Here is an 11017-nt window from a genome sequence, read left to right on the forward strand (position 1 = left end):
AGTTGTCTCTTGTATTCCTGGCAAACATTCTTAACATTCCACCCAGCTTAGCCTCTGCTGGTATACACACCTTTCACGTTTCTGCTATTTCATGGCTTGAATCCTTGCTCAAAGGAATGGTACGGTACAGTCCGATGACTGTAAAGAAAAAACTCAAAAAAACCCCCCGAGATAGACAAGTCAACATCCCGATGTGTAGTCTCTTCTCAGACAGGGGAAGGACTGGCTCCAGTAGGATGCATCAGACAAGATATTTGGCCTCTCCTGGCCCACTATTCCTGAGCATCATTCAGATTCTGATGGCAGCATTAAATTGGAAGACAAAATCCATCTAGGGAATGAGAGACATCACTCTCCTGCAGAGTCTGTTTCTCAGCACACGTGCACCTAAGGAAAGGGAGACTATGTTCACCCCTGCTTTGCCAGATCTAGTCCAGTCTCAAAGTGCCCAGAGGAATTACCAGGCAACGCAACTTGTACACTACTCCAGATGTGGCAACAGTTCCTCTCTGTGTCTCCTATGGCTGCAAGTCTTCCGCTCAGCATAAAGAAACAGACCCAAAAGCAAGGATTTAAGCCCTCAGCTCCTGAACACCAGCGACAGATTGAACCATCAAGCCTTCTGGGCTCCTCTGTTCTCTTCCTGTCCACAACAGACAACTGAAACTTATCCCAAAGTCTGGTCACTACAGGCGCCTAGCAGGACCCTATGTGAGCAAGCTTCCTATAGCCACCTACAGCTATGTCCCAAATGTGAAGAGCGGTACCTCACCTCCTGCCTTAGGACTCGCTATGAGTCAGGTTGGTGACTCTGGCCTCATGCTCTGCCTCCCTCCAAGGTGGCTCTTGGAGTTGGCGCTTCTCTGCCCTCCCTGCCTCCTCCGTCTCGGCCACGGCACTGACTGGAGCCCCATGCCAGGAGAATGACAGCACTGCTGAGCCATGCAATTAGGGTCTGGCCCAAACGCCGATGTGTTAATTAAGAACAGAATGAAGTTCCAAGAGAAAAGTAGGAAGTGCCTAGCTCCGAATCTCTCTGCTGGAGTCCCAGCCTCCCGCAGACAAGATAAGCAAGGGTGCAGCCAAACCACCAGGACAAAAAAAGTCCTTTTCAACAACTCAAATCTTAACTGGAGACCGATTTTGGTCAGAGGACACATGTTCATGCAACCTTCTTCCCCAAGTGGCTCAAAAATATCCTTATGCAATATTATTAACGTAATCTGGATACTGCTGTATTTCTAACTGAAAAGCAAAGGAGTAAGGTCAGCAACCCTTTTGACATAAGACCATGCAGTTACATTGTTAGAGCTGGACAAACCACTTGAAACTAGTTTTCTCTCATTTCCTACAAGCATTCCTGTTCTGGTTAAGGTTCTGGACACTCCATTACACACAAGCAAGTCCAAGTGCAAGTCGTGCAATTTAGACTCAATTAGACAAGGACAACCATTCAATGCCATTTTCCAAAAGACTTAAGGAAACTAAGCAGCCATAGCATAAGACACTAAGGGACTTGGTAGGATAACTAATTAAAAGTCAGCATAAGAGGGAACAGCCAGCCAAGAGCTCACCTGCGGAGTCCCATCAGTTGAAAGCACTTGTGCCATTCAGCTTTCATTAAGTGACCTGGGAGAAGATGATATCAAAGGAAGGAAGGACAGACTTGGACTCACCATGAAGAAAACTGCCTCAAGGACCTCATGCGACTGAGTGACTGGGCAGTCACACAACAGGATTTGAGACAGAATTACAACAGAGAGTTTAGGGGACCCGCAAGATGTTTTTGCCAGCACCTGGATGAACAACTTTATTGCCACTTCCATCCCTCTTCCACCTGCAGCAAACAACAAATAAGAACATGCTTTGCTGCTTCTTGACACAAGGGCCTGGGAGAGGAACAGCAAGGCGCCCGTGCTGTCACCCGTGTGGGGGCAAACAAAGCGGAGAAAGAACAGTCACGGGGGGGACCAATGGATGCCATCCGGCAAGATGGCAACCAAGGGCAAAACACCGAGTTTTTCACACACCTCCACCAACTGTGTTTTCCTCAGCCAAAAGGGCAGAAACTGCCCAAGAGCCACATTTATGTAGCCACGCTGATAGCAGCATAGCAGCTGATAGCAGCAGCTCCTCTGGGAGCGACGTCCAGCACATCCTATCAGCTGCAGCGCTTGCCGACCTGCACTTGTGTCTGCCCGTAACGAGAGGATACGCATGCCTTCTGCTAGAACAGAACATACATGCAGGCTGCAAAACCTCCGAGCCGCTCACCCAGCACAAGGCCACCGGGCAGCGAGTTCAGCGCGGGGCTGGGCGAGGCAGCCCGCTCGGAGCCGCCCCCCGAGGCCCGGGCAGGAGCCGGCGGGAACCCTCGAACACCGCCCCGCCCCCGCCGCCAACAGCTCTACAAGCTCGCCCCTCATTGGCCGGAGTGCAGCCAATGCCGAGCGCCTCCAGCCCACGGGCTTCTCCCCTCCCGTGGACACGCCCCCTCACGGGCCGTCGCTGTCCGATTGGCTGCTGCGCCCCTCGGAGGTGTGGCCGGGCGCGGGGCAGGCGGGGCCGTTGGCGGCTGCCGCTCCTCGCGCCCCGATCGCGGCGCGACCCCGGCGATCGCGATCCCCGCGATTCACGACGCCCCGCGCGGCGAGGGGAGCCGGGGAGGGCCGCGGCTCGGGGGTGGCTCTGCCGGGGCAGGGTCCCGTGACTGACAGGGCGAGCGGTGCGTGCTGCGGCGGGCCTCGGGTGCTGCTGGTAAATCAACAACCAACACCCTCGCCGCAAGAGATTAAAGTTCAGTCAGGCAGTCAGAGGAGTTTCACAAAAACAATGAATCCGCTTCTGGATTTCCTCCTGGTTTTGGCTACGCTCATCTACTCCTACTTAGAGGCCTTTGTGAAGCTTTTTGTCCCTGCGAAGAGAAAGTCCGTCGCTGGAGAGCTGGTTCTCATCACGGGTGCCGGCCACGGCGTAGGGAGAGCAACTGCCTTCGAGTTCGCCAAGCGTCAAAGCAGGCTGGTTCTGTGGGACATCAATAAGGTAACGGTACAGTTCATGTCTTCACTCCTTAAGCTCCGAGGCCTCTGGGGTGTTGATAGCCTAAGAAGGGCTGCCTACAAATTGCATCCCCGTCCCCTCCTTCCACGCCCGCTCCCATCGGCTCAGGGTCAGCTCGCTGACTGGGACGCTGGGTGCCAGCGGAGGGTTTGGCCCCACTTGCACCGGAGGACGTAGGTGTCAGGGTCCCACAGCTACTCAGCGCTAATCACCGAGGTAGCATGCCCAGCACGCCAGAGAGTACCTGCAAGAGGGAACGCAGCCGTCAGCAAGCTGCTGTTGGAACTGCTGCCGAGGCTGGCAGAAAAAAGCACGCTGAGGCCAGAAGCCTGTTTCTACAGAGAAGCAGGTTTACCTTCTGCTCGCTGTCTCTCTAGCCTCAGATATGTTGCGTACGTTGCTGGAAGTCGTGTGTCTACTCATATCGACAGGCATCGCTGCGTTGAGCCGCGTGTGAGCCCTGCTGCCCTCTGGCGCATTCACACGTGTAGATGGCACCTTGCTAACCCTTTACGCTAGCCCAGACTCTTTATTTCAGCTAATTTGACTAGAGTGCAAAGAGCCCTTGGCAAGGGGAGGAGGATGGACAGAGACAAACACGCAGAACGTCGTTCGGTAGGGATCAAGGCAAAGTGCTGTGCATAGGAGCGATGGGCTGTGCAGAGGGGGCGAGTGGCTGGGCAGCAGTGCGCGGGAAAGGCTTCTGACACAGTGGATCAGAAACTGCAGAGGAGTCCATCGCGTCATCCTGAAGCTGCCTAAAAAAACCAACCCACCACAACCAGAAAAAGACAGGCCTAGCATAGGGGGATGTGTAAATAGGGGAGATATTATGGAATATTTCAGTGTCCGTTTATGCTACCCATTATGGCTGAGACTTTGTGTGTGCTTGTGTTCGAGAACCACATCCATGTTCTTCAAAAAAGGTGTGAGCTGGGGCAGGGACGGGGGCCGGACGGCGGTACAATTCACAGTGTCCCGATGCGTAAAGGGATACTGCCAAGTAGAGTTTTGTCTGCGTTCACTGGAACGGAGGAAGAAGGAAAACACTTAGCTTAATAGCAAGTGAGTGAGCTTTGCTGCTGGGAAAAAAGTATTGTAAGGATGGAGAAAAGCAAGCATTGAAATACATTGCCAAGGGAGGCAGTGGATCCTGAAGGTTTTAAGAACGATTTAGGTGATGGTAGAGGGTCAGACTCAGCATGACCCTGTTGATCCTGCTTTGAGGCTTTTGAGACGGGCTTACTATTTCTTTCACTCTACTATAAAAGATGGACATCACCAGGTGCTCTTCACACTGTCAAAAGGCAGTCTTCTGTCATAGGAGCAGATGTTCAGACCCAGGATGTGAACTGCTATAACACTTTGCACTTGGTTATTACTGAGAAAAGCTGCCATTGTTTCCCGGGAGCAGTGCTTGGGATTTGGCATTCATCTGGGAATCGCGGTTTCAGTCCTTCACCGAGACAGGCAATGTCCATAAATGCATCCTAAGGGAGCATCTCTTCCTTTCTGGCAGTCACTCCACACAGGCCTGAAATTTCAGGTGGGAACACTCGTCCTCCTACAGACCCCGGCTACAGCTCTTTCCCTGGGTAGCCATGAACTGTTCAGGGGCTTGGCAGCAGTTAGGCAATCAGGAGAAATCTTCGGGCTCTAACTGGTCTGACGCGGTGCCCGAGCAGCAACACGTGGGCAGGGTATGGTTGCGCACGTGTGTGTCTTTCTCTTCTGCATCTTACAGCACGGTGTTGAGGACACGGCAGCAGAATGCGAAAGACTGGGAGCCACTGTTCAAGCCTTCGTGGTGGACTGCAGCAAAAGGGAGGAAATCTACAACGCTGCAGAGAAGGTAGGAGAGCAGGGGCACGTCCAAAGGCTTATCCAAATATGCTTGATTTTCAGAAAAGTCAGGAAAACAAGGGAGGAGTTATTGTACGGAAATTGTGCAAGCCCTTGCAATCTCCCCACTTCTTGCTGCTTTCTGTACAGAGAGTGAAGCAGCACTTCCCAGATCGCAGCCAGTCATCCTCTTTTGTGAGGCTCCGGCGTACCGCGCCTCATTGCCGAGTTTGCTCTTTAGACTTCCAGCCCCTGAAGGAATTTCTGCCTTTCAGTTTTCTGAGCAGCTCACAGACAACACGGGGGACATCTGAAACATTTTATTGTAAAGGATACGGTCCAGCTGGCTCAAAACAAGCCCGTACGTCCATAGTCCCAGCTGTGACTACCCAGAGCATACTGTGTCTGCGGAAGACTGGCAGCAATTCAGGGAGAAGCATCAGATCTAAGCCAGATTTCATGGTACTACTGCACATTTCCTACCACATCTGGAAATGCGGTGCGATCTTCCTAAAGAAACAACACTAAGATGTAAATTAACTGTCACTCATCTTCCACAGCCTTGCATTTTTTTGGCAATGAATGACACACATCTTTCTGGTTTGTTTCTGTCCAAAAGGTGAAAAAGGAAATTGGGGATGTCTCCATCCTGGTGAATAACGCTGGTGTGATTACAACTGCCGACCTGCTCTCGACTCAGGACCACCAGATTGAAAGAATGTTTGAAGTCAACATTCTTGCTCACATGTGGGTAAGTGCCACTACCATCTTGCCATGTTTTTTGGGGAGCGTTGTTGAGGAGACACATTTAGACTAACAATTATTTTTAGCTACCGGTGAATTACAAAAGCGCCTTTTGGGCATGCATAGCACAGTGGCACCCAGCTAGACTGACTGTTAGGAAACTCAATTAACCTCTTGCTGATCTGAGCCTGGCCCAGTGTTTTCATTCTCTCTTTTCTCTGCGTGAGCCAGGCACCGACGGCCTCATCTGCAGCAGGGGTTGGTCTCTGTTATAGGGGTATTAGGGTTCCTCATGGCATCGGGCAGTTTGGGCACCCGCAGCTGAGCACCGAGACCCTGCAAGTGGAAGCCAGCCAGCCAAAAAATAGGAAGCAATGGTTTTATCGGTTGCCCTGCTCGAAAGGCAGCCAGCACGTGGCCCGGATGGCCAGGCAGGGCGGGCAGAGCAGGCGAGGGCCAGCCCTGCATCTCCCAGCACAGCCCGGCCGCAGGGCGTAGCGAGGCCCGGCCCCTCCCTGACTGCACCCACCAGCCCGGCCGATCTCCCTTGGCGCTCTTCCCCTCGCCGTTTGTTCCTCTTTGCCGTGCCACCGCCTTCGCCCCTGCTCCTTGAGCTACTTCCGAGCCCGTCTGCCATCAGTCCTGCCTCTCCTCGTGATCTGTGCCTCTCCCACCTCTCTGCGGACCTTCTCCCAGCAGGCTGAGTGGAGGTAACACAGCTGGGCCCTATGGGAGCTGGGCCTGGGGTCCCTGGCCCGCCCGCAGCTGACCCGGGGGTAGGGCAGCTGCCGGCAGGGGTTACAGAGCGGGAGGGTTTCAGCTGTAAAGGACTTGTTGTCTGCGGCAGAAGAGAAGAGATGCTGCGGACTGAGGAGCGTTGTATTGTGCGTGCTGGGGTGAGACGCTGGTAGCGTTGGCACTGACACCTGAAACCTAAAAAGCAGCATAGGAAAGATGTGAGAATCAGCTCCTGTTTCTAGCCGACTTCCTGAAACATTCCCGTGTGGAAAACAGGTTGCCAACTGTACCAGCTGAATGTGGCTCTTGGAATCTGAGGTGCTGTGCAGCACATAGCATTAGCGACAGCATTAGTTGCTTAATGAATGATCGTCAGGGTGTCACTGTTGAATATGCTTAAGAAAACATTGTTCTTTTCTCCCTTTCCTCCCCCCGCGTTTTTGCCTCTTGGTTTAAATGACTTTCAAGACCACAAGAGCTTTTCTGCCAACCATGATGAACAACAACCACGGTCACATTGTCACAGTGGCTTCGGCAGCAGGTCATTTTGTAACGTCTTTCATGGTGGCTTATTGGTAAGTGATTTTAAAATCAGCTCTCTCCATTTGCTTGTTTTTAATTGCATCTTCTCCATCAGCAACCACAGAGTAACCAAAATAATCCTCCCACTGAATACGGTACATCCAAAGGATGGTGCAAAGGAGACAAAAAGCACAACAGCCAGCACTTCAGGATGCCTGGACGTTCCCGCCAATTCACTTATTAGCTCTGACTGAATTGGGAGCAATGCTTGTATGAAGGAAGAGTCATGTGACACATCAACTAATGCAAGCTTCTCCTTTTTTCTCTCCCTCACTGATCCAGACTTTTGCTTAGCAAAAAAGGTATCCTCCTCCCTGCTCGTTCTTAGAAAGTAGCACTCCTGTGAGTTGTTGTGGTGTTGTCAAGTAAACCCCTAATGAGTAGCTTTTGATCTTTCTACCACTGTGGCAGTGACTAGTGTATAGAAAGACTTCTGCCATCATGAGATAAAATGGCTTTTTGACTGTAAAATTACCTTTCAGAAGGTAAAAACACGATAACATGTTGTGAGCAACCTAACCGATGCAACTGAGAGGGCGGTGCATTGCCTCTTTCTGCTAGAAGCATTGGATCACGGTGCACAAACAGAAAAACTGTTGGATTGCATATTGTTGTTCTGCGTCAGATCTAGCCCTCTATAATAGCAGCTCCAGGCAGAGCGGTCTTCCCCTGGGAGTGCTCCTTCTTAGAGAGTCACTCACTGTTGGCAATGTGAGAACTCCCCAGCCAGGGATTTTACTGGCATTACACTGTCCAAATCAATAGCAGTTGATAAACCGATTCTCTGGTTCCACTTTCTTTTGGAGTTGACTTACACTCCTGGCCAGCACCAGTTCCTGTGGCAGTACGTTCCTCAGCTTTTGCACGCATAGCGCTCCTCGATTTCAAAACTCACACGCAAATGTCAGGTGACACTCCTGTGTGGTGTGAGAAACAGTGGAAGGTTGTTCTCCTTTTCTGCTCTGCCCACCCTTCTCAATTTTAGAGATTCAGGCTGCATTCCTTCTAAGAATCTTCTCACGTGGGAAAAACCAGGAAGTCCATTGATGGATGCACATTTGTTATCATTTTCTAAGAATTCCTGACATTTGTCTGTCTGTTCACCACTAAGGCAGCTTTTTCTGAAAGACACCTGCTCTGCATGCCATAATTATGTCCCCAAGCAGCAATATCTAATGCAGCACTACAGTCTGGCACAGGGAAAGCTAGAATTAGTCTCTGCCCTGCCTCTCGGCTAGATTGCGCTTTATTTTTTGCCTCCTAGTCAGTACTGTGTGATGTTTTAGGCCGTTTCCAGTTGTAGAAAGCTAGAAATAGTATCTCTGCCTTCTCATTTGTGCTTTTTCCCTTCGTGCAGTTCAAGCAAGTTTGCTGCGGTTGGATTTCATAAAGCTCTGACAGAGGAGCTGTCTACCCTGGGAAAGGACGGAATAAAAACATCGTGTCTTTGTCCGGTTTTTATAAACACTGGATTTGTCAAAAACCCCAGTACAAGGTAACTACCAAAACTCTGCCTTCCTGTCCTCCTTTCTTTGCATCAAGGCGCTCCATATTAACCCCCGCTTTAGGCCTTGTATTCCAACTGACTATATAAAAACAGTGTATAAAATGGGCTAAAGAAAATCTGCAGTGTCATTGAACCCACATAATGGTAGTGTTTGTGCATGTGTGAAGCATCCTACATCAGCTGGTACCACCCCTGTTTTACCACCGTAGCTCCAACATGTATGCTTTCCTGTGTAGGCTTGGAAAGATATTGGAGGTTGACGAAGTTGTAGAGGCCCTGATGGAAGGAATACTGACCAACCAGAAAATGATTTTTGTTCCATCATTTCAACGTGTTGGTTTACTTCTTGAAAGGTAAGTAGGAAAAAAAAAATCAAGGAAAAAAAAAGCCACTTTTATCAAATATAACTTGCTGAGTGTACAACCCTCAAACTTGTACCATCTGATTCAAGATTAAGTTTTATTTCAGAACACATGACAAGGTACCCAAATATTGCAGTGGTTCTTTCTAATGACAACAGCTGACATCATCCACAGAAAGAGTTTCTTGGGTCCTCTCATAAGTCATTATGATTGACTTTCTGCAGCTAACTCTTCTCAGTGGAGAATTCAACTGCTCTGTAGGGAGGGAGGGGGAGAACAAGAGAACACTTTTCTTCACAGATCACTATTTCCCTTTTGCCTGCAAACAACACTTTGTCTGAACCAGCAGCCTCAGAGAAGTTCCAGGCAGAGCTGAGGACCTGCTGCTTATTAGTGTTTGTTTCTTCATGTCAGTGTGAAAGACTGAGGTCACAGAGGCTGGGAAAGTTGCTTCCAAAGGGCTCTACTGCTTCTCTCTGCAACGTAAAGCAAGATTTGTCCTCTCATACATCTTTAATATCCAGTGTAGCTGCTCTGATGAAGAGGCGATCTTACCAGAGCTCAGGTTCCAAACCTAGAATTAACATCAGAACAACTAAATTAAGTTTTCAGTTAACTTCTACAGTATCTCATGAAACACTTGGTAATGTTGTGTTTGTGAAAGCTAGCAAACTTGGGTCTAACTCCAAATTTCTTTTTATGAGGAGGTGTAAAGATGTTTGGGGTTTTTTTTCCCCCCAAGAATTCCCCAAATTAACCAGATAAGGTTTTGAACACAAAGAGAAAGCAAATGCACATGTCTATGTTCAGTATTAAAACTTCCTGGATCCTGCAGCAATATTACAACCTCAATTGTGTCCAGTATGTACCTGTCCTGGAACTGTCATAAAAGGAGGTGGGTGGTATTGGAGTTAAAACTAGTCAAAGATTGATAAGGGCTACGTAATTCTTTGGAAATAATGCCCAGTTTAAGTCTCAGTCTGTGTGTATGCACACATTCTTCTCCCAGACCAGCTCTTCCTTCACCTTCAGTGCCACTTTTTCCCATAATTTAAGTTTCTTGTCCTACATTTGATTTCACCTTATTATCTCTTTCAGGTTGTTTCCAGAACGTACCTTGGCTGTTCTGAACAAGCTGACCAATGTCAAGTTTGATGCAGTCATTGGGCAGAGAAGCACTCAGTGAAAAGTGAAAATTAATTCTCATTTCCCAGTGGCACAAGTGAAAACAGAACATGTGCTAAGCATAGTTCAGCTGGTTTGATTCAAAGCAGAACTAAGACAGATGCTTCCAGGCTGCCATTTCCAAGCACACCTAAAGGCTTATCCCACACCTGCAGCAGGGACATACCTGCATAACATGGAGTGTCAACAAAGCAGAGATGCATCTCTAGAAGTGTAAAGAGCTGCTTTGGCTGTACGTCGCATCGCCCTATCCTTGGGACAGCACAGCTGCCTACCTGAGTGCAAAGGGATTACCTGAGAATATGTTAATCATGACTCATCCCTCAGCAAAGGTATCTTGCAAGAAGCAATTTAAACAGGAGGTGGGTGGCCTCTTTCACCACAATTTATCGTTTTAAATTTAAAAAGAAAAGTGCTTTAATGAACACTCACAGTTTCGTGTGCTTTTGTAGCGAGTACCTGAAATAATACAGCGCTATTTTTAATGTAATACCTAATTACATTGATTATCGATTATGCATTAGCACCATCAACATGCCTTATTCCAAATAAATACAGCTCTCTAACACCAAGATGTCTCTCAGCAGTGAAAGTCATAACGAAGTCCTAGAGGTGCATTTAAGGTATGGTATCAAGTAATACACCCTTTCCCCATATATCTCACACTGCTCATCTGCAATTCCCAGACACCTTTAAAACACTTTCCTGTGAAAACAGTGCAGTATATCTCTACAAATTACTGGGTGCCCTCCTGCATTTCATGCATGCTACAGAATGTGATTTATTACATGAGAACACAGACCGAGTTGGACTATTTTTCTCCTTACATTACAAAGCAAATAATCCAGCCTAATGAAAACTCTGCAGTCTGTCTGCTTCAGTATTCATGTCAGACTTATGTATTGAAGAAAACAGCAAGGTTATGCTGAGCCAGGAAAGCCTTCGTTCACATGCAGTGGGCACATTTAAGTTGAAGTCCGCAGGACTTCTGCACCTG

The 11017-nt window shown here is 48.9% G+C and overlaps 1 protein-coding gene across 2 annotated transcripts; it reads left to right on the forward strand.

Moving 5' to 3' along the window:
• Positions 1-2791: 2791 nt before the first annotated feature.
• On the forward strand, positions 2792-10522 carry LOC104036783 (estradiol 17-beta-dehydrogenase 11-like). Of its 2 annotated transcripts, XM_075708818.1 has the most exons (7): positions 2792-3042; positions 4805-4912; positions 5522-5653; positions 6853-6959; positions 8324-8461; positions 8710-8826; positions 9934-10522. In XM_075708818.1, exons 1-7 carry the CDS (start codon positions 2833-2835, stop codon positions 10019-10021), a joined length of 900 nt encoding a protein of 299 aa, XP_075564933.1. In that variant the 5' UTR covers positions 2792-2832; the 3' UTR covers positions 10022-10522. The 2 variants fall into 2 exon arrangements, with proteins under 2 accessions (XP_075564933.1, XP_075564934.1); XM_075708819.1 differs by lacking the exon at positions 4805-4912.
• The last annotated feature ends 495 nt before the right edge of the window (positions 10523-11017 follow it).

Source organism: Pelecanus crispus, chromosome 4, assembly GCF_030463565.1.
Source record: "Pelecanus crispus isolate bPelCri1 chromosome 4, bPelCri1.pri, whole genome shotgun sequence".
Taxonomy (NCBI): Eukaryota; Metazoa; Chordata; class Aves; order Pelecaniformes; family Pelecanidae; genus Pelecanus; species Pelecanus crispus.